At 44.3% G+C, this 27,062-nt stretch overlaps 1 protein-coding gene and 1 long non-coding RNA gene across 2 annotated transcripts in view; one reads left to right on the top strand and one right to left on the bottom strand.

Moving 5' to 3' along the window:
* Nucleotides 1-3,433: 3,433 nt before the first annotated feature.
* LOC147017430 (protein FAM110B-like) lies at nt 3,434-9,039 on the bottom strand. Its single transcript, XM_085847088.1, has 2 exons — nt 8,858-9,039; nt 3,434-5,468 (listed from the first exon to the last, which is right to left on the bottom strand). The coding sequence occupies exon 2, from the start codon at nt 5,208-5,210 to the stop codon at nt 4,410-4,412; it is 801 nt and encodes a 266-aa protein (XP_085703214.1). The 5' UTR covers nt 5,211-5,468; nt 8,858-9,039; the 3' UTR covers nt 3,434-4,409.
* An 8-nt stretch (nt 9,040-9,047) lies between these two features.
* LOC147017429 (uncharacterized) overlaps nt 9,048-27,062 on the top strand; it is a 30,527-nt gene continuing 12,512 nt past the window's right edge. Inside the window, exon 1 of the long non-coding RNA XR_015049497.1 lies at nt 9,048-9,180. This is a non-coding gene — a long non-coding RNA (uncharacterized LOC147017429). The remainder of the gene's footprint in view (nt 9,181-27,062) is intronic.

Below are 27,062 nucleotides of genomic sequence, written 5' to 3'. Positions count from 1 at the left end.
TCATTTTTCTTTAATGCCATGAACAAACTTTGGTACATCATTGGTGATGAAGGTTATGGTCAAGTTTCATCAGAAATGCATGTGTAGTTTCTGAGAAGAAAGTAAATACCTATTTTGGGGGACAACTCCCATAGACCCCCTTAGGGCCTGATTTTTTTTTTTTTTTTTAATGCCATGAACAAACTTTGGTACATAGAGGGTGATGAAAGTTGTGGCAAAGTTTCATCGAATTGTATGTGTAGTTTCAGAGATGAAGTGCAAGTATTTATGGACAGACGGACGCGCCGACCCATAAACTCCCCGGAACTACATTCCAAGCGAGCTAAAATCAGAGGTAATACATCAGCTAGAGCGCTAAGTAGGTCACGTGGCCTGACGCCACCCTGGACACTTGCCGCCATGTTTTCGGCCGTCGAATCGTCATGATTTTGATCTACTACATTGCAGGCTATATTGTTAGGAGGTTAGTCAGTAATCTTCCTATGCAAAGTGTGTTGGTCTACTGGTGGGGCCTTCTGTTGTGTCCTCTGATCATAGCTATAGTGAGAGTCCACATGAATTTGCTAGGTTGGTGGCTGTCAAGGATAGAGGTGGTCTGTATTTTGCTACAATAGAGGTATTCAAAGTTTTAAAGATTGTGAACAAATATTCCATGAAGTGGTTGTGAATAAGCCCATGTCCAGTGGTAATGTGCTCCTTAAATTAAAAGTCGCAACACAAAGGTGGATTCATGAGAATACAAGTCCCATCTTTGTTCAGGTAGCACGTGCAAATCCTTTGGCTCAAGGTGAGAAGTCATGAGGGTCAGCTGGTAAATAAAATACTACACATGTTCTTTACCATTCGATTAAAGTATCGGGGTAAGATTTATACTGATGACATTATTAACAAGTTGGAAGCCAGAACTTGTAATCCATCTGCGAAACTCACAGTGTTCAAGCATCGGTGATTTAGTCGTTCCAAACAATGCTGGTTATTCAAGGTTTTATATAAAATATCCTCTTTGGAAAGATTATGTTAGTTTATAGTTTTTTGCACTGAAAATTAAATGCGAATCAGTCTAGTAGCTTTCATTTATCCAAACTACAGGATGCTTGAAAGCACGTTGGTTACTTTGACATTTTAAATACATCTCAATATTATGCATTCTTGATTGTACCTTCATGTATTTGTATTAAACAAATTTCTGTAGTGACCAACAAATTTGCATCTAATCTTAATTTTATATCCCTGTAATTATGACAAACATTTTGATGCTGAAGTCAATATTTCATTTTATTCTATATTAATAATTGTGTTTGTATGTGTCTTCCATTTATATTTGGTTGAATTACCACACAACCGTAGTTAAATAAAAGCATTTACAGTTTCCACTAAAGTTGTTCTGATTTTCATAGCTTTAGATATTGCAATGCATTTTATGAGCATAACCATGTATAATTCAGTGAAAGGCAAAAAAAAAATGCCCACAAATTGGAATAACATATAGACATGATCAGCCAAGTTGGTGATTGGTTCATGAAGAAATAGAATAATGTGACTCAAATTGTTCTTGATACTAAATGGGTAACATGAATATGGGTAGACAGGCACCCCTTGATCACAGAACCGTACCCAATGCAAAAAAAAAAAAGTGTTCACTGATTATATATATATATATATATTACACTTCGATCAAAAGTGACCTCCATGGGTTTTAAATGGAATTGGCATCTTTTGTTTGGGTTGTGCGTGTACATCGTTCTCACCAACTATATTTATTATTGATATACCACAACTGCTGAAGACAATAGTCATAAGAGCCCAAAAATATTCTCCAACGTCCATTATTCCGACATTCAGTACACTGTATACACATAGGCCGATATACACTCACATGTCATGTTGACGGCCAATAAAATGGCGGCCATGCCCCACAGCGGCTTCATTCCAATGAGCTCAATCAATCGGCTGTTTGGCGCTCTCGTCTATGTATTACCTTTATGAGCTAAAATATACACATATACATTTTTTTTTAAAGAAAAAGATTTTTCCCGACCAAAACAAGGTTGTTCGAAAAGTACATGGTAAATATCCTGTGATACCTCCTATATTCCTAAAGCTGAAAATGGGTTTTGAAGCATTTCCTCCAGTCTGCATTGGGTGGCATTGGCATGAAGGGCCAAACGGCCTCTTTCCAGTGGTTGAAGTTCCTTGTACAAGTCAGATCGAATCAGTCGGTGGTGAACGTCAGTATCTCAGTGACTGAGTGAACCATCATGTGGTTTGTTGGGATCCAAACTGATAAAACCCTTCATCAGTTTTTGGGGAGGTAAGTCAACAGACAGCAGAGACAATGTCATTCCAAACAGTTTGATAAAACCGAAAATAATCACAAGACAAATGCTTTTTTAAAAAAATTAATGCATTGGCATATGACAGAACTGAAGGTATAATCATTCTCCATCAATTCTCATGAGATCTCGTAAATCTGGCAAGAATCTCTCGAAACTAGAACGGAAGATCGCATATCTCCACCAAGCTGAAATGTTTACATTTTGTATCCTAGTGATAGGCCGGATATGCCTCCCGACGTCATCATAGCCTTCGGGAGAGGATGAGGCCAAAAATAGATGATCCAAACAATCAAGTGCATTCTGAAAAAGAAAAAAATTTTTTAACAAAGGGCCTGTATTCACTGCTTGTGGATATTCTTGTTTTGAGAATTCAACCTTGGCATCACATGTAAAAGCTGGAAAACATCTTATCTTTCAGGAATGTCAAAAACAACAAAAAAAGTCTTTTTACAAATCAATGCAAATACATGCAGGAACATATCCTGAAGCCCGCAGGCAGAATACGCATAGTTTAGATCTGGTAAACACTCGGCGTATCTGAACAAAATAGAACTCGAGCACACCTTCAAGGTGCATGGGCTGTCAACGAGGATTCCCAGACCCTGCCCTTACTCCCAAATAAATGTCATTACACATAGCTGTAGCAATTTTAGCACAAACTCATTCTGGATTTTAGCAATTATGTTAGTGCAAACGACAGCTACACCCACCGACTTCAAAGGATATAATTACACGATACAAACTTCGAGCCAACACCACGTAATCCAAAGAAAACTAAAAAATATATTAAAAAAAAGAATAAAATTAACCTGCTGTTTAATTAGCCCTCTGAAGGAAACCGTTTTAGTAAAACATGCCCACAAATCATCGGACAAGAAAGGTTGTTGATACTTCATCGGGTTAAACAAAATCAGGCATGAGAGGGGAGAAAGGAAAGAAATTTGAGAGAGGATCAAAGGAAGAGGGGTGAAGCACACTGCTTTGGAAAGAAATTTAAAGTAGACGTTCGGCCACATAATAAATAGATGACCGCACTAAACATTATTGGAATGGATTGGTCGTTTAAAGTGAGCAGTCACCAAAAAGAGACGAGTGAACCCATTTCAAAATGGCACTTTTATTCAAAAACACTCGTATTCACAGTCAGGTTCGAATTAACATGAAATTCTAAAATAAGAGAGACCCTCCAGTATTTGTACACTGCTTTCAACAAATACAAATACTGTTTGATCCAAAACTAAAAAACTAAAATACAATACCTGCATTTCATATCAAAAGTTAAGATGTGCGAATAAATCAAGTCTGTTTTAATGACGTTGGGGTCATTGAAAAGAGGGTGGTGAGGGATTAGGGGGTGAGGGAAGTGCGAGAGCACACAATGGAGGATAAGTGAGTTGGGAAGGAATGATGGAAGAAGGATAGCAAAAGCAGGAGGAATGTGGGGGTGGGGGTAAAAAAAATCATCATTTTTAATGATATAAGTAATTGTAGACGGCCCCTTGCCTAAGTATCAATCTGGGTCACAATTTAAGACGAGGATAGCAAGACAAAATTTAGCCCCCTAACTCCTTCCCATCTTCCCCACCCCGAAAGTTCTGACGAAAACGGCAGACAGCAATCAGCTAAACAAGTAAAAATAAAAGTGTCCATAACTTAACAGAAAAGAAAAATCATTTATCCATCTTCATTTTCTTCAGATAAGCAGAAGCAAAGATTGTCTCTTCTCACTGCTACATAACCAAGAGGAAATGCTTATTAAACCCCTTTTGAGGTTCTCCCCTCCCCCACCCCCACAAAAATACTCCTTCAACTCAGAGACAGGCGCTCACAAGTCAAGCTTGCCACTGTTCAGAAATGTCATTCACCGAAGGTTACAAAGAGTAGCTGAACAATGCAAACAAAGCCTGGACTGTGATCCTCGTACGAGCACACTGTTAAATGTCCGCAGTTGTCATGCAATTAATTTGCAGACCTGTTAGGAAGCTCAATTGAGAGCAAGAATGCCAAGAGATAACAAAAGTAAGGATGTTCATCAAAGATAAAATTGTAAAATGCAAATGTCATCAAAGTAGGTCAGCTTTGCTGTACTCCACGCCGAGCACTGCGGCATTCAAAAAGCCATTTTATGATTCTTGCATTGCGTTCCACCACCGACACACCCGCTTTGGCCTGGTCGCTCGCATCGTCTTCTGCCACGCCACTGTGGCTCTGCAGAGACAGTCCATCAAACACCGGGTCATCCCAGCGGACACTGCTGCCACCAGCCCAGCTCCCGGTGCCACGACGAAAGCTGAACGCAAGGCCGCACGAGTCGAAGAAGCGGTCGACGCTGCTCGTCGTGCTGTTCAATCGATCTCTTTCTACAGTAGTGTGGTGCGGAGACTTGACCACAGTGGTTGCGTTGGTTTTGCGGCACTGCCACGACACCTCTGAAAAGTAACTGTTGCCATTTCCATCAGTCAGAGGTGACTTCTGTTCATGGTACCATTGGGGCTGGGGGCATAGCCGTGGAGGTCTTGCCTCGTCTCGAATTGCCATGCAGCGATCTAACCTGCTCTTGTGTGATTCACATTGGGCAAAAGGAGTATGGAGATTTAGGTTCTTTGAGCAATTCAGTGCCGAGGTACTGGGTGACCCATGGCTGGGTTCCGAAGATCTCAATTTGTCTTGTATCCGCCTTACAGGCTGAATGCCATTTCTAGTCATGCGGGCACTTGGCTGGGTCCGACCCTTGATATACTTTGCCCGGTCAGCTTCAAGGCGTTCACGAACACTCAGCTTGCCAGGTCGCTCATCCCTGAGTCGGTGGCGGAAGTATTCTGGTCCACGGTTCAAAATTCGAGCCAGGCTCTGCTCAGCCGAGAGTTCTGGCATTTTTGGAAATTGCAGGTCGTCCCAAGCTTCCAACGCTGCAACTGTTAGAAATGTTTTTTGTTTGAGATCAGACTGCAAATACAGCAAAGTTAAAAGGGCTTTGGAAGAGGTTAAAGGATAGATCGATTTTGAAGGATGATCAGCTTGATGTCGACTTCACCGCAGAAATTAAAATGTGAGTCACAACAAAGAGCCACAATAAATGGCTGCGTTGTTTCTTGCGAGTTCCTGCTTGATCAACAGTCAGCACCAGCCGCTCTGTAATACAAACGGAGGTCTTGAGTAATTCATTTTCCTTTGTGACTAAGCTTACTCAATCATCTCTGCTTCATCCTTCCCATTAAGTCAAAACACCCAAAGCCAAAATTGAATTGCATTCTCATCTAAGCTTTTTCAAGTTGGTATCTGACAATAATATACAGTACTGTGAATGTGAAAAAGTTAATCCTGGGTGCACGTACAGGAACTATGAAATCACACACAAAACTTGTTCAGGGGGCGAATTCCTGTACATGAAATGACGAGTCCACAAAGAAAATAAATAAATAAATATAAATAAAACACAGCAACATCTTAACCCACAATTTTTTTTTCATTTGGATAAAATTAACTAGTCTGAGGCAAGGTATGATAGGAAGGGGGGGTGAGGTGGTGGATGCAAATCTCATGCTTGTTCCAACTTGTGGCTTCATCATCAATTGGCTCATGGTACTTAAACTCCTGGCAGCATTCTCTACAGCATATTGTACATGCATAATTCATGGACGAGACAATTCTATGTACAAAATGTCTGCAAGAGGGAGAGAGGGGGAGGGGAGGGCAGGCTAAGTAAATTTACTTTGTAACTATGAAGTTTTAATCTTTAGTAATCACTGCAGAGCCAAAGGACCTCCAAACAAAACAAACATTTACACTGGCAGAGTTGGCCTAAAAAAATTCCAAAGGAATGTGGACATTCTACACTTTGAAGGAGAACACAAAATAAATACAAAAGCCATATTGGGATCAAGGAATCAATCATTCAGACAAACAATAATCAAACATAATCAATCAGGACTTGGACAGACAACTTCTCATCAATTTCATTTCTGTTTAAGGAAGCTGCACCTTGGCAACATAGAGCCATGGCCGAGAACACGGAGGGTGGGGGGGGGCATCCACAGGGCAGGAGGAAGGGTTGAGGGGAAAGGGAAGGACTCGGAGTTGCTGGCCAGGAAGTTTCCTCAGATTATCCCACAGACCCAAATCTCTAAACAACTTCACTTGTAAACAATCCTATTTTCCACATCAATTCCAGAGACAGCAGCAATCCCCAGAGTCCTTTCACAGCAAGTACATCAATAAGTCAGAATTTTTGAAATAAAATTTGTTGTTGACAAAAAGATAGAGATTTAAAATATATATATAATAATAATAATAAAAATAAATAAGTCCAGGGCACCTCAAGGGTTTTTTTTTTCCCCTCCGAAAGACCAAGGACAGTGAGAAATATTCTAACTGAACCCGTTTTTCCTGCAACAATTACTCAACACACAAATTTAAGTAAACATAGCATTACTCTTCAAACGCCACCTTAATATCCTAACGCAGAGAGTCCTCCGCACTTCGAATCGTTCTCTTTACTGTACAAGTCATCTCGGTTGGGTTAAAAAGGGGCAAATCCATCAGGATTACCACAATGTCAAACAACAGCTTAAAACAACGATGGTCAAGTGGCAAATGTTTGAATTTTCAAACTCTTTACACAACTTGTGCATTGACAGGATCCAAGTTCAAACTGGAGGGTTCAGAGAAAACCTTACCCCACGCATTCGAGAAAGAGGACATTTGAAAGGACGTTTTGCACTGAACAAACAGCACTCGGTGCAGTTATATTTGTCTGATTGCTGAATCTCACAATTACCCTGCCTTGAGGGAACTCGAACTCTCTCGAACTCCTTCTCTCAAACTCTCTCGTGCAGCCTGTGGCTGCTGGTTGCATCATTGGTTGGGACGCAGATGCAGTGTCCCCCTTACCAGTTCACTGGTGCTCATTTTGCCGACCTCGGAAGGATGACAGGCTGAGTCAACCTCCTGGTGTATTTTTTTAATTCAGCGGCCAACGGGGCTTGAACTCGGGACCCGAGGATCCCAAGCCGCCACCCTAACCACTAAGCCAACTCAGGCTTGCCGTGAGGGAACAATATGGAATAAATATTTTGTCCCAGTACTGCCAAACGGAAGGTTTTTGAAGGTGCCAATAAGGCGATTGGTGTTTACACCGTTCAAATATATTTCAATTTAAATAAAATAAATGGTTTTATTAAAATTATAATAAAATATAAAAAAGCAACCTTTTCTCAAGTTTACCAAAGTTGATGCACCGTCTTTTACACCGCCTTATTTTTTTTTAGATGTTACATTAGTTATTCGCGGAAGCCTGGTGTTGGCTCAGTGGGTTGGGTGGCGGCTTGGGATCCTAGTGTCCCGAGTTCGAGCCTGGTGTTGGCTCAGTGGTTAGGGTGGCGGCTTGGGATCCGAGGGTCCTGAGTTCGAGCCTGGTGTTGGCTCAGTGGTTAGGGTGGCGGCATGGGATCCTAGTGTCCCGAGTTCGAGCCTGGTGTTGGCTCAGTGGTTAGGGTGGCGGCTTGGGATCCTAGTGTCCCGAGTTCGAGCCTGGTGTTGGCTCAGTGGTTAGGGTGGCGGCTTGGGATCCGAGGGTCCTGAGTTCGAGCCTGGTGTTGGCTCAGTGGTTAGGGTGGCGGCTTGGGATCCTAGGGTCCTGAGTTCGAGCCTGGTGTTGGCTCAGTGGTTTGGGTGGCGGCTTGGGATCCGAGGGTCCTGAGTTCAAGCCCCGTCAGCCGCTGAATTAATACACCAGGGGGTTGACTCAGCCAGTCATCCTTCTGAGGTCGGCGAAACGAGTACCAGTTCCAGTGTGTGTACTGGTAGAGGGGCACTGAATCAGCGACACAGTCGCGCTTCAAGAAATGATAGCTACCCTGGCAGCTAAGCTGCCATACGACCACACACACACACACACACACACACACACACACACACACACACACACACACACACACACACAGTTATTCGCGCTTGTTGCTCGTGTCCTTTATGACGTCACTAAAAACAGCAAGTTTCTTGTTGGGAATGATTTTTAAAATCTTGTTCACAGTTTGCAGTTTTCAGAGCCAGACCCGTTAAGCTGCACGTTTGGTTTTTCAACTGGTGTTCAAAATATAAAATTTAGGTTAAGTGAAGTTGTTCCTCAATCATAAACCGCCGTGCGTGGATTGCGTCACCCCACTTTTTGCTTCACGCGACCAGGGTAACAAAAGATACTTTATACACCGCACAAACTACACGTTATAGAACTCAAGGGACAGAGCGGGTGGGGGGAAAATGTGGGGATACGGCTTTAAAGAAAAAAAAACAAATACAATCGACCCTCTCCAAAATTGGAGCTGTACCTATCTACCACGTCGTCGACAGACAGCACACTGGCGTACAGCTCACGCGATCAAACGTGGCGTCCATTAGACACAAAAAGACGGCAACGGAAGCTTGACAGAAGACAAAATAAGATCGATAAAAGGCTGCGACTTGCATCACAAAGACCCTGATTATGATGCAACGATCCCCAGGGGGGCACGTCACAAACGTACCGGCAGCAAGTCGCTCATTTGTAGAAGGAGCTCGTTAAACGAACCAAATGATGAACTTCCAAACTTTACAGCGTTTCTCACGACGCCCTTTATTGAACGTGGAGGAGTCGAACGTTTCAACCAATCGTGTGAACGCAAGGGCGTGGCTTTGAGTGACCAATGGAGAGGCGAGTTTCGTGACGAAAAAACAGGAAGAAAAATAAATAAAGAAAAGACCTTTCAGCTTGAAATGAAGACACTCCCCACGTGATTAATCTGGGTTACTATGGCAACAACGAACAAGCCCATTTTCGAGCTTGGGATTAAGGCTTTTTGGAAGGAAGGTACAGGTAACATTCATGGTTGCACACATTGGAATAATCATACCTCTGCGTCGACGACGTGTGATTAAATAGATCATTCAATCAATGGCTGAAGGAATGACTGAGGTGAACGAGTGAACCTGGACGAGTGAACTTGACTGAGGTGATCCTGAACGAGTGAACCTGACTGAGTGAACGAGTGAACCTGACTGAGGTGAACCTGACTGAAGTGATCCTGAACGAGTGAACCTGACTGAGGTCATCCTGAACGAGTGAACCTGAACGAGTGAACCTGACTGAGGTGATCCTGAACGAGTGAACCTGAACGAGTGAACCTGACTGAGGTGAACCTGAACGAGTGAACCTGACTGAGGTGATCCTGAACGAGTGAACCTGAACAAGTGAACCTGACTGAGGTGAACCTGAACGAGTGAACCTGACTGAGGTGATCCTGAACGAGTGAACCTGAACGAGTGAACCTGAACAAGTGAACCTGACTGAGGTGAACCTGAACGAGTGAACCTGAACGAGTGAACCTGAACAAGTGAACCTGACTGAGGTGAACCTGAACGAGTGAACCTGACTGAGGTGATCCTGAACGAGTGAACCTGAACGAGTGAACCTGACTGAGGTGATCCTGAACGAGTGAACCTGAACGAGTGAACCTGACTGAGGTGATCCTGAACGAGTGAACCTGAACAAGTGAACCTGACTGAGGTGAACCTGAACGAGTGAACCTGACTGAGGTGATCCTGAATGAGTGAACCTGAACGAGTGAACCTGAACGAGTGAACCTGACTGAGGTCATCCTGAACGAGTGAACCTGACTGAGGTCATCCTGAACGAATGAACCTGACTGAGGTGAACCTGACTGAGGTGAACCTGACTGAGGTGAACCTGAACGAGGTGAACCTGAACGAGATGAACCTGAACGAGGTGAACCTGAACGAGTGAACCTGAACGAGTGAACCTGAACGAGTGAACCTGACTCAGGTGATCCTGAACGAGTGAACCTGACTGAGGTGATCCTGAACGAGTGATCCTGAATGAGTGAACCTGACTGAGGTGATCCTGAACGAGTGAACCTGAACGAGTGAACCTGACTGAGGTGATCCTGCATGAGTGAACCTGACTGAGGTGATCCTGAACGAGTGAACCTGAACGAGTGAACCTGACTCAGGTGATCCTGAACGAGTGAACCTGACTGAGGTGATCCTGAACGAGTGAACCTGACTGAGGTGATCCTGAATGAGTGAACCTGACTGAGGTGATCCTGAGCGAGTGAACCTGAACGAGTGAACCTGACTGAGGTGATCCTGAACGAGTGAACCTGACTGAGGTGAACCTGAACGAGTGAAACTGAACGAGTGAACCTGACTGAGGTGATCCTGAACGAGTGAACCTGACTGAGGTGAACCTGAACGAGTGAACCTGAACGAGTGAACCTGACTGAGGTGAACCTGAACGAGTGAACCTGAACGAGTGAACCTGACTGAGGTGATCCTGAACGAGTGAACCTGAACGAGTGAACCTGAACGAGTGAACCTGACTGAGGTGAACCTGAACGAGTGAACCTGAACGAGTGAACCTGACTGAGGTGATCCTGAACGAGTGAACCTGAACGAGTGAACCTGACTGAGGTGATCCTGAACGAGTGAACCTGAACGAGTGAACCTGACTGAGGTGATCCTGAACGAGTGAACCTGACTTAGGTGAACCTGAACGAGTGAACCTGAACGAGTGAACGAGTGAACCTGACTGAGGTGATCCTGAATGAGTGAACCTGACTGAGGTGATCCTGAGCGAGTGAACCTGAACGAGTGAACCTGACTGAGGTGATCCTGAACGAGTGAACCTGACTGAGGTGAACCTGAACGAGTGAAACTGAACGAGTGAACCTGACTGAGGTGATCCTGAACGAGTGAACCTGACTGAGGTGAACCTGAACGAGTGAACCTGAACGAGTGAACCTGACTGAGGTGAACCTGAACGAGTGAACCTGAACGAGTGAACCTGACTGAGGTGATCCTGAACGAGTGAACCTGAACGAGTGAACCTGACTGAGGTGATCCTGAACGAGTGAACCTGAACGAGTGAACCTGACTGAGGTGATCCTGAACGAGTGAACCTGAACGAGTGAACCTGACTGAGGTGATCCTGAACGAGTGAACCTGACTTAGGTGAACCTGAACGAGTGAACCTGAACGAGTGAACGAGTGAACCTGACTGAGGTGAACCTGAATGAGTGAACCTGAACGAGTGAACGAGTGAACCTGACTGAGGTGATCCTGAACGAGTGAACCTGAACGAGTGAACCTGACTGAGGTGATCCTGAACGAGTAAACCTGACTCAGGTGATCCTGAACGAGTGAACCTGAACTAGTGAACCTGACTGAGGTGATCCTGAACGAGTGAACCTGACTGAGGTGATCCTGAACGAGTGAACCTGACTGAGGTGAACGTTCATGTGGTCGAGAGAAGAAATTAATTTTGATATACAGTATATATACATATATGAAACAAGTTATAATGTACTAAATGTAATATGTATTTGCATTAATTGTTAAACTCAACAATCAACGGCTCTCTCTTACTAAACCCTCGGGATTAATATAAACTATGGTAATGGCTTTAGTCCTTGCGCAACAGTTTTGTTGTTGTCATTGTTAATATTTATTGTTGCCAAGGACTAGTTCTTAAATAAAAAAATAAAACACACACACACGACGAACACACACAAACTCCATCTGGAGGACGACGACATACTCCACGATGCAGTTCCCCAAGCTTGCAGCACACAGCAGTCGTCAGATCGGAATTCCTTTGCGATTTGCAAATGAGAGAAGCAGCTCGAGCGAAGCAATCGTGCGGCCAATGTTTGAATTAATGAACAAACATTAATTTAATGGCACGTCATGAATTAGACTTTTGAATAATTACATGGCACCATAAACGTCACAAAACAATTGGAGAAGTTATTGCCAACAGCAACCATCGGACATTGATCATTGGGTCTCCAGAGGCTCGAGAGGCAGTGTTTAAAACCGTTATGGCGTGGTACATCTGACTGTAAGGGATGAACAAGAAATCGGGTGTGCTCCACGACCAGTCAGCTTGGAGAGCACTCACCGAGTGGCTTAACCATTCGAGCAAGCACTCCAACGACAGGGTGAGGAAGGAACGTCTGGTTTGGCAAAGTCAAGCTCATTGGTAATGGAACCCCACTCCCCCTCCCTCGGTTTTAGCACAGCAGGTTGAATGGTTATCTCGTGAAATCGAACTTACAGAAGAGGCACCGAACTATCACACTGAGGAACTGAAAATAAACAGCATTGGTACAAATAACTCGAAAATTAATTTTTTAAGATATCGTGATATATTATCAGTTTACCCTATCTCAAAATGGTGAATAATCACCATCTCTCAGTGGTGAAGAATCACTTGAAAAGCTCTTAGATCCGGATCCAGATCTTCACCAAAATTGAATCGATTCGTACTTGTCAAACACCCAACTCGTCCACCAAGTTTCGTCCGAATCCATCCATACTCTTAATGAGATATTGTGCTATGTATCGTTTTTGGCCCAAACTCTCAATGGTGAAGAATCACTTAAGACAATTCTCAGATCCGGATCCGGATTCGGATCTTCACCAAAATTAAGTGGTGCTGTCCTTGACCAGTTTCGGATCTTCACCAAAATTTCCAACCTGTCCACCAAGTTTCGCTGCCCTTGGATCAAGAATTTGGATCTTTTAGTGAAGATCCGAATTCTCGAATCTGGATCCAGATTCAGATCTTCAACAAAATCGAATCAATTAGTCCTTTTCACACACCCAACCTGTCCACAAAGTTTCTGTGGTATCCATCCATAACCTTTTGAGATATTGTGCTATATGTCGTTTTTGGCCCGATCTCTCAATGGTGAAGAATGACTTGGAAAAATTGTCGGATCCAGATCCAGAATCGGATCTTCACCAAAATCGAATCAATTAATCCTTTTCACACACCCAACCTGACCATCAAGTTTCATCCAAATCCGTCCACAACTTTTTGAGATACCAAGCAATATCGTTTTTTGCCCCATCTCTAAATGTTGAAGAATCAGTTAAAAATTAAATAATTCTTGTGTCCAGATATGGATTCGAATCTTCACCGAAATTGAATCAATTCTTCCTCGTGGCACTCCCAACCTGTCCACCAAGTTTCTGTGGAATCCATCAATAACCTTTTGAGATATTGTGCTACATATCGTTTTTTGCAATATTTCTAAATGGTGAAGAATCACTTTTTAAAAAATTCTCAGATCCGGATCCGGATTCAGATCTGCACCAAAATTAAGCATCACTGTCCTTGGCCGGTCATCGACACACACAAAAAAATTCAGAACGATTGCTTGAAAACTGTGGTCAAAAATCGTGTGACAAACAGACAGACAAACACAACAGACCAACATACTTGAAGATTTTTTGGCCAAGTAATGAAAACATAACAGCTCGGTCCACCTTTGGTGGCAGAGGTAGTGAAGTGAAGACTCGCATAAAGATGATAATTATATATTGAAACATTTTAAAGAAAATTCTTTTTTTTTGAGTGGCTCTTGTATCGTGCAACCACCTTTTGTTGACATGACCGTTACACCAAATGTAAGCCTTGGCCACATTTTCCATGACATTCTCTTTTTTTGGCTCCAAACTGTAATCCACGAAAAAAAAAATTGCATAATCTACTGAAACACATGGCAGGGACGACGTAACAAAGCTGTTGTGTTCACTCCAAGGCGTCGCCACCAGATCGGTGACAGGTACTCTCATGAGATGGAGGGCGTGGAGAGAAAATTGGTCGTCCTCGGTAATTGCTCAATGAACCCGACGCCCAAAGAAAATGTAAACCCCAAATTACCTACCAGGGCAAATTGGGTGGTAGTGGGATATATGTAGAGCATGGTGGGGGTACGGAGAACAGGATGGGTGGATCTGTATACCACCAGCTATTTTTTGATCATTTATTTATTTACATTGAGTTTAAGACTCAGGAAAGAGCTAAATGACAAAGTCAGAGATCAATGGGCTGATAATGAAGTCACAGGCAGACAACAGTGGACAAGGGGGGCCCAGACAAACAGGCAAATGAAGGAGAGATGAAAACAACAACATTAATCGCAGGAATAGCATTGATATGTGCATTAAAAACATTTAATAATGCAGGGCCTTGATGGCGACCTCGAAGAATCCCCTTCGACACAAGTTACTGTGTAACTACCTCATCTATCTATAATTCCAGCAGTGTGTGTGTGTGTGTGTGTGTGTGTGTGTGTGTGTGTGTGTGTGTGTGTGTGTGTGTGTGTGTGTGTGTGTGTGTGTGTCTTTGTGTGTGTGTGTGTGTGTGTGTGTGTGTCTGTGACCGCTGTTTCTTGACAACCACTGGTCCGATCTAATTGAAACTTGCCAAGTATATTGCTGGGGCCCTGTGGATGTGCCTTTTTCAAGGTTTGATATTAATCGGACAAGTGCTTCCCAAGTTATGGCCATTTATTTACCAACCAATGACAGGACACGTTGCTGCGTAGGCATGGCCGATGGGGAAGAGAACCTCAGCCGCGTTCCCCATTACAGGTTACAATGTAGGGCTTCCGGAAAGTGATCACTTCGTGTAGTCTAATAATTTCGCGATTTCTTATGCGCATTTATAGATAAACACAATGCCCCAATCCAGTCGTCATTTACGAGAGCAAATGAACGGCCTGTGTGTTTGTTTCTGGCTCGCGGTTTGAAAGTTTTTTTGTTTGCTTGTTTTTTTGAGGGGGGGGTTGCACGTACGGGCATGCACGTACAGGCACCTGAGAGCGAAGGAACGGCCTGTGTGGTTGTTGTTTCTGGTTCGCGGTTTGAAGGTTTTTTTTCCACGTACGGCCACGCACGTACGGGCACGTACTGGTACATTAAAAACACGATTATAATTTTCAAAATGCATTTTAGGTACAAAATTTGCAACCCTATTTCATTGCTTTAAGTGTCTTAGAAATGTCTCGAGGAACAGACAGATATGGCTAACTTGGCCATAATCCACGTTCGGGGTATAAAATCAACTTATACTGCATACATACATTTCGTGTGCAGCCTGTGGCTACTGGTTTGCGTCATTACAAGAAGTGCACCTGTGCTGTTGATGCAGCACCCTCGGCTTGTTGGGGCAGGAATTTGGAATTTGTTCATGGCGCCAACGATAGCCCACCGACTCTTCACGAAGGACACCGTGGGATCTTTAACGTCCACCGACTCATGCCGGCAGATGAGACACCTGTTTACCGTCCCTATGAGGGACAGCACACATATTGAGGAATCACCCTGTCTGTGAAACCAGTGACACCCGGAATGACATGAAACTGAAATCAGGATGACAGTTTATAGTTGGGTCGACAATCAAATCCAGATGAGACAGCTTCGAGATGAGTATGCATACCTCTCGGTCCAGGCAATCCTGCGAGCCCCATAAGGCAGCTGAGGAATGTGAGATGAGCATGTAGGCCATGCAGAACTCCCCTGACACAAAAGGCCTCTCCACAATTGGTGTTCTTCAAGCCACATAGCCCTACAAAATTGCTCAAAAGGGTCCATGTAACCTCTCACAAGGACTTCAGCCCACGTGGCCCAATACACAAACAAAGAAAATGGCCCTTGTGGCCCAAATAACAATCAAAAGACACAGCCCATTTGGCCTTGAAACATGAGTGGAGTCTTCTGGCCCATGAGCAATTATTCTTCTGGCCCATGAGCAATGATTCTTCTGGCCCATGAGCAACAAACTGGCCCTTTGTGGCCCATGAACATTGATACAGCAGGTGAGTGGTAAAGCAGGTGAGCAGCATGGCTGGACAGATGACATGGCTTTCAGGCAGAACTGGCAGGTGGGTAGCATGGTTGGACAAGCAAGCGGTCAAAGCTGGACAGGCCGGTGACGTGAGCCAAAAGATGTTATGAGCCGGCAGATGGAACGAGCCAACACCAGATGTTGTTGATGGTGGCAGGAGTGTGCGGTGGCAGCAGGTGAAATGGCCAGCATTGGCCCTAACCTACTCTGTGCTGGCTGCCCGGTTAATCCCTCCAAGCTGATCTACCCCACCTGGACTCTCTCATCCCATTTATGTAGCCCAGCTCCAAGAAGGAAATCCAGGCATTCAAGGAGAATGACCCAGAGGTAACGAGTGAAACAGCTTGCAAAGATATGACTTACCAGGTGGCAGAGAGTGATCTCAAAGACGTTGGTGGTGCCCCGCATTGATGGTGTGTAGGAGGAAGCATCCCCATTTTGTTATAACATGAACAAACATTTCCTCTTTTTACTTTTAACACCCCCCCCCCAAGTATAGTTCTATATATCCACTCTGCATACTGGTGACCTAATCGGTTTGGGCCTGGGCTGTTTTGGAATTTTTCTTTCCTGTGCCTTTGCACAATATCATGGCTGTGCTGTGTGGCTCCCACTGCAGGTCCCTGCCTACTTCTTGATGGGGCACCCAGAGCCACTAGGGCCACCCTCCGAGCTTCCCTGCTCTATGCCGAATCCTGGGAACCCTCTCTGGCTCCCACACTTGTGCTCGTACTGACACGTGGCACTCCGGTTCTCTGTTTGGACACCCTGGCCCACTTCGCAAATGTATTGCCCCTCTGGACTCCGTGGCCTGCTGGCCCGGCACACACCCAGGACTGGGATGGCCTTCTTTCTGATACCACTCACCATGAGTCACACCCCAACCCATCAATTAACTTTTGCACCAAAATAAAGGTCTCATTGCTTCTTTCAGTACCAACACCAGAGCGGCATCCCGTTCCGTAACAGCTGGATCCCTGCTATCTATTCCTCTAGTGAATCTGGAATCTCCCCCAGCAGAGATCATATTCCATCCCGATCACACCATAATTCACACACTATTCTTCACGCAAGACAGATAGTGGTGTCATACCTTGCTTCACTAATCCCTCTATTTAACTCATGCTTGCCCTGTCATCCATTTATATGAAGCACTTCCCATTTACTCTATTGCACTAAACTACGTCGCCTCAAAGTCTTTACACACTTGACACCAGTCTTGAACATCATGCTCAAAGTTCACCCAATAGAACCTCCAACGGACCCAAAATGTCTTTGTTCTGCCCAAAAACATCGGGGTGCGTACGATGCGCCTGTTCTAAAATTATGGTCTTCAACTTGGTGGGGACTATCACCAACCAATACGTTCTTTCAGAGGAAATGTCTACCCGTTTACGATACAAGATGGTGTCTTTCAATTCCAAAGCCTTCCATTGAGCCCAAAAAACTTTTGTCTGTGCCCTAAAAGGAGTGTTTTCTTCCCCACTGGGTCTCTTTCCTTTCCTTACTCAATTGTGGACTGGTCCTAGCATCGGGTCCTCCTGCTTGGCCATACTCCAATCCAAAGTACCAAATGAATCCTTGAGGTTAGTGGCAAGGTTGGCTTCAGCATTTGGGCTGTGCGGATGAGGATCTTCTGGGAGGTGTCTGCCAATTGGTCCCTGTCCTCATGACATGCAGAATTTGCAATGTTGTCCCAGGCAAGGACGTTGAGAGAACGCATCAGCAAGCCTGTGAGCCTTCCCGACTTTATAGGCATACTGCTGCAATTTCTCCAACCACCGTGCGATTTGGCCCTCGGGTTTTTTGAACCGTAAGAGCCATTGTAGAGAGGAATCGTTGGTTTTTACTTCAAATCACCTCCCATATAAATAGGAGTGGAAATGGGTCATTGCAGACAGCATAGCCAATAGCTCTTTACGAGTCATGCAATAATTTCACTTGGGCCAACTCATGGCCTGGCTATAACACAAAATTCACTATTTCCATGCCCCCTGCACCTGAGACAAGACCCGTCCCAAACCTTCCTGGTTTGCATCTGTGTCCAGGGTAAATATCCCGTCATCAGTGGGGTATGCCAGTATGGGTGAGAATGTCAAACTCTCCTTCAATTTAACAAATACTTCATTTCAGTATTTTGTCCATTGACACTGGGTCCACTTCTATGTAAGCCAGTGAAGAGGCATTGCAATTTCTGCAAACTTTGACACAAAGCGTGAGTAGTAAAAGCAGAGCCCCCCTCCCCCCCCCAAAAAAACACTCCACTTCTTGAAGCCACTCTTCTATCACTCTCACCTTAGCTCAGTCAGTTCTCACTCCCTCCTGGCTGATCACGTGGCCAAGATAGGCCACCTATTTAGGAAAGTACACTTACCTATACTCAACTTCAAGCCTGCCTGCTTTCGGCGTCCAAACACCTGGTCCAAATTAGTGATGGCTTGTTGATTTGTTTTAGCATGTTCCAGGACGTCATGCAGGTATACGAGGCATGAATGCCATGGCATGCTGTCCAATATATACTCCAACAGTCTGTTGGTGGCAGGGGCATTACACAAGCCAATTGGAATCACACTGAACTGATACAGTCCCTCACCTGTGGAAAATACCATTTTCACCTTCCCTGCCCAGTCCATCTCCACTTGCCAATACCCACTCTGAAGGTCCAATGTAGAAAAACAATTTGAGCCCAAAACAGCATCGAAGGTATCATTAATTCTTGGCAAGGGATAAGAGTCTTGAAAGTCACATTGCTCAGTTGACGACAGTCCACACAGAAATCCGTGGTCGCATCCTTCTTTTAAACCAGTACAACAGGTGACAGCCAAGGACTTACCGAGGGCTCGATGACTCCTGCATCAATCATTTTTTTTCACCTGCTCATCGACTTTCTCCCTCTTCACCCACGGTAGCCGTTGAGCAGGCTGACCAACAGGCTGGACCTCTCCAGTGTTGGTCTGATGTTTCACCAGGCCCATGTGTCCATTGTCTTCAGAGGACAAGGGGAAGGTACCTAAATTGCAATCAATTAACTTGTGCAAGGCCTCTCGCTGGGCTTCCTCCAAATCTACGCTACTACGCCGACTATCTCACAAATGGGATCGGGGCAAATTCCTGCAGAATCTAGAGATTTCCCCTGTGGTCGGTTCATCCGGATGTTCGTGTCCCTCAACTCTGTGAGATTAATAACTGGGGTGCAAGACTCCTGCCTGGTAGGGTTAGCCTGTAACTGCACCAGAACTATTGGCTAGAGGGATAGCCACTAAGTCTGGACCCTCCACCTCCACTTTGTCCTTGGTGTTCACTCCCCACAATGATAGTACTTCCAACCCCACCTGCAGGATGCCCTGACCCAGATTGATTAACAGCCGCTGGCAGCCAGCAAATCCAACCCAATTAGGCATGCATAGGTTGCAAACTTCAGCCACCAAAACCTCGACTCTCCACTTTACCTTACCCAATTTAGGGTTACAAAATCAATCCCTATGATGGGAGTCGTTCCTCCTGGAGCAAACTGCAGGCTATGATATTTTAATCAGTGGATGTCATCCCAACCATGTGCACTTCAATCCAGGACCATTGGGCTGATTGTGGCACTAGCTCCTGTGTCTAGTACAGTGTCTACCCTTACGTCTTCGATTTTACACTGAATTGCCAAACTACGGGTACCAAGTTGTCCACAAAAGACTATTTGTTGCAATGAAGATAGCTCTATATCATCTATCTTTGGTGAAAATGGCCCTATATATTTGGCACTTACTAGTTTCCCTGGTTCTGGTGGGGGAAGGAGTGGGAGGTAAGGGGTGTCAGTGGCTGGCTTGTGCGGTGCATGCTGGTTGGAGTTGTCTGTCTGGTGGGTCAAGATTTTTCCCTGTGGGGAGACTTACAGTATTTCTATTTATGACCCACTCGGCCGCAGTTATAGCACCTCATCTGGTAAGGTGCGCTCCTTATGAATTCCAAACCCCCCCTCCCATCCTGGGGTGTGGAATTTGTGACCGTTAATGGCCTGCCAGGTCCCACCATCGGAGGACCCTGCTATAGTTTCACTCCCATTGACTGCTCTTCAATTATAATGCAGACAATCTCATGCAGTGAGGGTCCCCGTACCCCATGACCATTTTCCCAGACCCATTGGACCCCATCAGCCCCACCTGTCATACCGCTACCGGCAGGCGCTTCACCCCTCCTTTGTGGATGGCCCACTGCCTCCCAATGGGCTGTGGTATTGGCCGCCTCACTCATGGTCTGGGCGCAACATCGACAAGTGGACCTCAGGGCCAAAATGAGGCCGGTCAAAGTTGTTGGGCCTTTGGGCATGGCCTCTGCCACCATCTCACACAATGCTGCCACCAATTGTACCCCGCCTTCGTCCTGGCCCCAGCCGTTCTCGCATGCTACGCAATAAAATTGTACCAGAAATGCCCCAGGTCGTTTTTACTGTCAAAAGTTGCTAGAGGAACTGTTCGAACCTCAAACACCGGTCCTCGTGGAGTTGTCCCTTCATTTATGCCATCACCTCCACCTGACTAGCCTCCATACCAGCCATCAGCCACGTGAGCATTGTCATTATGTCTGGGCTAACCCTCTGCTGCTGTTGTAATGCTAACCTGCTGCTCCCTGCCATGAGTTCAATCAAGGGTACCGGGCTAACTGGGGCTGCGAGGGTGTGGGGTCTGTCCAGTGTGTGCCCTCCAGGTTTGAATGGCTTTCATCACTCATCACAATTTAAAAATTAACACCAATTCATGCACTTTTCAATTTTGTTTTGAGGAGAGGTTTCCCTGCTCCTTTTGTCTGAATCCCACTTCTGACACCAATGTTGTAGCCACAGGTCATCCCAGTTGTCTGGTATGAATTCCTGCAGCCCGTATCAACTGCATCCATAACAGCCAGCTGGTTCAGCCATCCCGGGCCAGATTATCAGTCTTTCCACTCTGATACTGTGCTAGTGGTATCATCAAATCAGCCGATGCGTTATGCTAATTGGTGTTACAGCCTCATCTCCAATTAGTGGCCCATTGAGCTGATGAGGCATGTGGCATGGTCTGGGAAAATGGTCGTTGCCAATTAATCCTCAATGGACTTTCCCCAATCGCAAGAACAATCACAACAGTTCAAATTCACCTCAAGACCAGGTATGTTTAATTGTAACTGTGCATGGGAGAAGGTAATATAAGAAGCAATCACAATTAGTAATAAATGCAACTCCTTCACCCCTACTGATATGGGCCCAAGAACCAATGAATGAATGGAGATCCTTAACCATCTTAGCCTTATCGGGCCCAATGATGCACACCATGATAGAGAGATGGAGGGAATCACATGACTGAAAATATCATATGATGTCCAGCAGGACACCGCAAGAAGATGAAGGCAGGTCCTGGCAACTCTGTCAGGGAACAGACCACCACATACCATGCGCTTGGAAGGAGAGGAGACAGCGTAGCTCCAGCTGGGCAGAGCATGGCTTAGGTGTGGAAACATGAGCAAATTCACTGCACCTCTCCCCAAGATCTGGGCAACTCCTCCTGTTCCGACCAGTGCACCCACCTTTATAGACACTGCCCCATATGTCACCCATGATGTGCCGTGCCCCTCCCCTCCCCTCTCACTCACTATTGATCAAGGGTCGTGATTGATGGGTGAAGGACTGCTGTCCTCCTACTTCTTATGTCTCGGGATGGCCCTCGCACAGCCTTATTGCAGAGGTGCGAGTTTGGTTGCATAGGTGCGGGGAAATTTCCCATCTATACTGGTGTCTCTAGGCCTACCGGATGCTTAACCAGAGAGTTGGTGTCAAAGCCACCCAATGCTCACCTGTTTATACATTTATCGTTTTTAAAAGACTAGTCTAATAATATTTTTTATAAAGCATTGCAGTGAAGTCTGATCCAAATAATTTTAAAGCAATATATGTATTTGTATATTGTAATCAGTAAACTAGTACACATATTAAATGAATGGCAAGCGTCTAGTATAAACAGGCGAGCATTGGGTGGCTTTGACACCATCTTAGGTTGAAATTTTAAATTTTTTTTTTAAATAATTCGTTAATTTCAACTTCACTACACCAATAGTATACCCCAAAGGAACCGACATGCCAAATATCAGCATCCTAGTACACATATTAAATGAATGGCAAGCTTCTAAAAATAACTTACACCAAAAACTTTAACGTTGATGTGCTACAAAAAAGTTAAGTTCAAAACAGGTCAAAAATTTAAAACATTTGAAATTATTTTTTAATTTCAACTTCACTACACCAATATCTATTGATATACCCCAAAGGATATTGATACACATTGATATACCCCAAAGGAACCTCCATGCCAATTATCAGCATCCTAGTACACATATTAAATGAATGGCAAGCTTCTAAATAACTTGCACCAAAAACTTTAACGTTGATGTGCTTCAAAAAAGGTCAAAAATTTAAAACATTTGAAATTATTTTTTAATTTCAACATCACTACATCAATAATATACCCTGAAGGAACTTCCATGCCAAATATCAGTATCCTAGTACACATATTAAATGAATGGCAAGCTTCTAAATAACTTGCACCAAAAATTTTAACATTTTCACGCTGACGCTGACGCTCACGCTCACGCTGGGGGTATCGCTATAGCTCTCTGTTCTTCGAACAGGCGAGCTAAAAACCACACAAGTGTCAGATTATAAATGGTAAAACATAAATTGAAAGCTCCCAGGGTTTTCGTTTTTTCGACACACGTGTTAGGATGGACATCTATTACGTGTATTGACGCATATCTAATATCACAATTATTTATTTTAGGCTCATTCTAATACTTTTACGAAGGAACTAACGAAACTATTCTGAGCAATATGTTAATCCCTCACAGTCATTTCCACAAAATATATTTTAAAAAAAATACATATATATATATATATATATATATATATATATATATATATATATATATATATATATATATATATATATATGGGGCATGCTTGCACACTGCAAGCAACTACTGTACTCAGGTGCAGCCTATGTGCATACATAATAAGTATAAGCGTTTATCTATTTGATGAAGTGGATTGTGGTTGCATGCTGCAAACAGTTAAATAACTCAAGGAAATCAATAATTAGTGATTAGAACGAGGTCTTTATTCGAAAGTTTTTAGCTATGGTAATTTTTCATGTAAATATGGCAAAAGTTATAAAATAAGAGGCGGAAGATGCACATGTTGGTGTTGCCTAGTGACCAGTTTGAGTGTAAGCTCCATTGTGTTGGGTCACGTGATCTCCAGTAAGCAGACTGAGGCTGCATCGGCAAACATTATATTTCTGGATATTTCTGTTTACGGAAATTTTCTGATGGCTTTGTGATTTTTTTTTTCCTGGGATGTTGACTTTGAGTTGCATCAGTCGGCAAAATTTCAGCTTTCCAGGCAACCTCGAAGGTATTAAACATTGATATCGGTGAGTGAATCAGTGAGTCAAGTGAGTGAGTCAGTGCTTAGTTTTAGTCCAGAAACGTTTCTCGACTTGTCATGAACACCCCCAAAGATCTGCCAAGAGGACGGGCCTCAATTCTTATTAATTGCCTCAACTTCAAAATTGAAAAATAGAAAAAAAAAACTTTGGTGTCTTATGGAATATTGCGAGTATATCGTTCTAAGAACATTTTGAATGCCCCACATACCGTGGGAAGTGAGTCAAAGCAACTTTCAGCTGCAACCTTGGGAACTTAATTTATTTTTCAAGGATTTTTTTTTTTTTTAATATTTGCATTAAAGTAGCACCTTGTACTGAGTTTTAGGTAACACCAAAGAGTCAAAGTGGAGACAAAACTCATTAAGAGATTATAAATGCAATGCCCAGTAATTTCTTTTTATATGTAATGCTTTGGTGAGGCAGTTCAACAGGACTTGAAGAGACTTGCTAAAAAGTTCTCTGCTTATTGTCACTAACTCCAGACAATGTGTCTATATTTATGGTAAGTTCTTCTTTCTCAAGGAAAAACAAACAAACAAGCAAATATCTGTAAAAAGTTGCGGTCCTTGTCAAAGTTGTGATCTTTATGCTTGTGCTGTTGTGATCATGCCTGTCATGTAGTCAGATAGGAATGTAACTTTTTATATATACTAGCGGGGTGTGCTTACATATAGTGTAAGCATACGAACCGTACTTCCCCATTGTCTCGGGTCGCTCACCTGCATTTGATTTTTCATTTATTTTTTTTCATTTATGGATGCTTTCAGATGGTTCTGTGATTTTTTTTTCCTGGTGTACCAGCTTCAATGTGCGTCGGTGCACAAAATTAGTGTGCTCCCCCATTGTCTTGGGTCACTGACCTGCATTTGATTTTTCATTGATTTATTTACATTTATTTCTTCCCCATTTATTTTTATTTTTCGTTTGTATATACATTTCAATAAAATGGACATTATGAAAGCTTTTTGACTTGCACTCCTCAGGATAAAACCGCCAGCAGCTGAAGAAGAAGCACCAAACTTTCGTTTATAAAGTTACAATGTAATGTCCTCAATTGTGATTGGTTGAGAGAAAGAAAGGATTGGATTACCTGATTGGTGGAACCATAGAGCATCACGAATAATGTGGAAATGAACCATCATGAATAATGATAAGGTGGAGAAGAATCACAAACGTACTGGCAGGAACATAATGGTAATTAGCTGAGGGCTAGTTGGTGGAAATGGGGGGTGGGGGGGTGGTGGTTTTCATGACTCATTGTTGACTGTAGTGGAGTTGTCACACAGTCAAGCCATCATAGTCAGAATAGATATAAAGTTGAGACAAGTTCTTTCTGTCCACAAAGAATGGGATTGGTTGACCAGACAAATGTGGCCTCCATTGCACGAAGATGAGTAAAACTGTGTCCTCTGCTCAGGATTTTAAACCAGCCAATACGATATTACTCTGCACACTGAGGATTATTCAGTAAATGGTGACCAATTGCAGAGGCACAGGGAATAGTTGTCGGACTATGTACATTCTTACAAGCCGAGTTGGTTGTCTCTGTTCGGATGACTGTCCCCGTCTGATCCCCAAAGGGACGTGTTGTTCAATACGATCCTTCAATCTCAATGATGTGCTGCCCACGTACCTAGCATCACACTGGCACTGAAATTCATAAATAATCTTACTTATATGAGAGGCAGGAAGAACATGTTTTTGGACTGATGGAAGCAACCTGCAGGTGGTAAAAATCACTCGTGGTTGAACAGCATAGTTCCGATCGTGTACAGCCTTTTGGCTGCTGGTTGCATCATTGGTTAGGGGCACAACTATGATCATTGGTTAGGGGCATGGCTATGATCATTGGTTATGGATGTGGCTATGATCATTGGTTCGGGGTGTGGCTATGATCAGTGGTTAGGGGTGTGGCTATGATCAGTGGTTAGGGGTGTGGCTATGATCATTGGTTAGGGGCACAACTCTGATCAGTGGTTAGGGGTGTGGTTATGATCAGTGGTTAGGGGTGTGGCTATGATCATTGGTTAGGGGCACAACTATGATCATTGGTTAGGGGCATGGCTATGATCATTCGTTATGGGTGTGGCTATGATCATTGGTTCGGGGTGTGGCTATGATCAGTGGTTAGGGGTGTGGCTATGATCAGTGGTTAGGGGTGTGGCTATGATCATTGGTTTGGGGCACAACTCTGATCAGTGGTTAGGGGTGTGGCTATGATCATTGGTTATGGGTGTGGCTATGATCATTGGTTCGGGGTGTGGCTATGATCATTGGTTAGGGGTGTGGCGATGATCATTGGTTAGGGGTGTGGCTATGATCAGTGGTTAGGAGCACGGCTGTGATCAGTGGTTAGGAGCACGGCTGTGATCATTGGTTAGGAGCACGGCTGTGATCAGTGGTTCGGGGCACGGCTGTGATCATTGGTGAGGAGCATGGCTGTGATCAGTGGTTAGGGGCGCGGCTGTGATCAGTGGTTAGGGGCGCGGCTGTGATCATTGATTTGGAGCGCGGCTGTGATCATTGGTTAGGGGTGTGGCTATGATCAATGGTTAGGGGTGTGGCTGTGATCATTGGTGAGGAGCACGGCTGTGATCAGTGGTTAGGGGTGTGGCTATGATCATTGGTTAGGGTTGTGGCTATGATAATTGGTTAGGGGTGTGGCGATGATCATTGGTTAGGGATGTGGCTATGATCAGTGGTTAGGAGCACAGCTGTGATCTTTGGTTAGGAGCGCAGCTGTGATCATTGGTTTGGGGTGTGGCTTTGATCATTGGTTAGGGGTGTGGCTATGATCATTGGTTTGGGGTGTGGCTATGATCATTGGTTAGGGGTGTGGCTATGATCATTGGTTAGGGGTGTGGCTATGATCATTGGTTAGGGGTGTAGCTATGATCAGTGGTTAGGGGTGTGGCTATGATCAGTGGTTAGGGGTGTGGCTATGATCATTGGTTAGGGGCACAACTCTGATCAGTGGTTAGGGGTGTGGCTATGATCATTGGTTATGGGTGTGGCTATGATCATTGGTTCGGGGTGTGGCTATGATCAGTGGTTAGGGGTGTGGCTATGATCATTGGTTAGGGGCACAACTATGATCAGTGGTTAGGGATGTGGCTATGATCATTGGTTATGGGTGTGGCTATGATCAGTGGTTAGGGGTGTGGCTATGATCAGTGGTTAGGGGCACGGCTGTGATTAGTGGTGAGGAGCACGGCTGTGGTTAGGGGCGTGGATGTGATCATTGGTTAGGAGCACGGCTGTGATCAGTGGTTAGGGGCACGGCTGTGATCATTGGTTTGGAGCGCGGCTGTGATCATTGGTTAGGGGTGTGGCTATGATCATTGGTTAGGATTGTGCCTATGATAATTGGTTAGGGGTGTGGCTATGATCATTGGTTAGGGATGTGGCTATGATCAGTGGTTAGGGGTGTGGTTATGATCAGTGGTTAGGAGCACAGCTGTGATCTTTGGTTCGGAGCGCAGCTGTGATCATTGGTTTGGGGTGTGGCTTTGATCATTGGTTAGGGGTGTGGCTATGATCATTGGTTAGGGGTGTGGCTATGATCATTGGTTT

The sequence above is a fragment of the Eptatretus burgeri genome, chromosome 11, assembly GCF_056783735.1.
Source record: "Eptatretus burgeri isolate ZD-2024b chromosome 11, Ebu_testis_v1, whole genome shotgun sequence".
Lineage (NCBI taxonomy): Eukaryota > Metazoa > Chordata > Myxini > Myxiniformes > Myxinidae > Eptatretus > Eptatretus burgeri.
The sequence above is the reverse complement of the archived record's forward strand: the minus strand, read 5'-3'. Positions and strand labels throughout refer to the sequence as shown.

What these genes read in the sequence shown, in the direction of transcription:
- LOC147017430 (XM_085847088.1), bottom strand. Translation starts at nt 5,210, where the DNA reads ATGCCAGAACTCTCGGCTGAGCAGAGCCTGGCTCGAATTTTGAACCGT.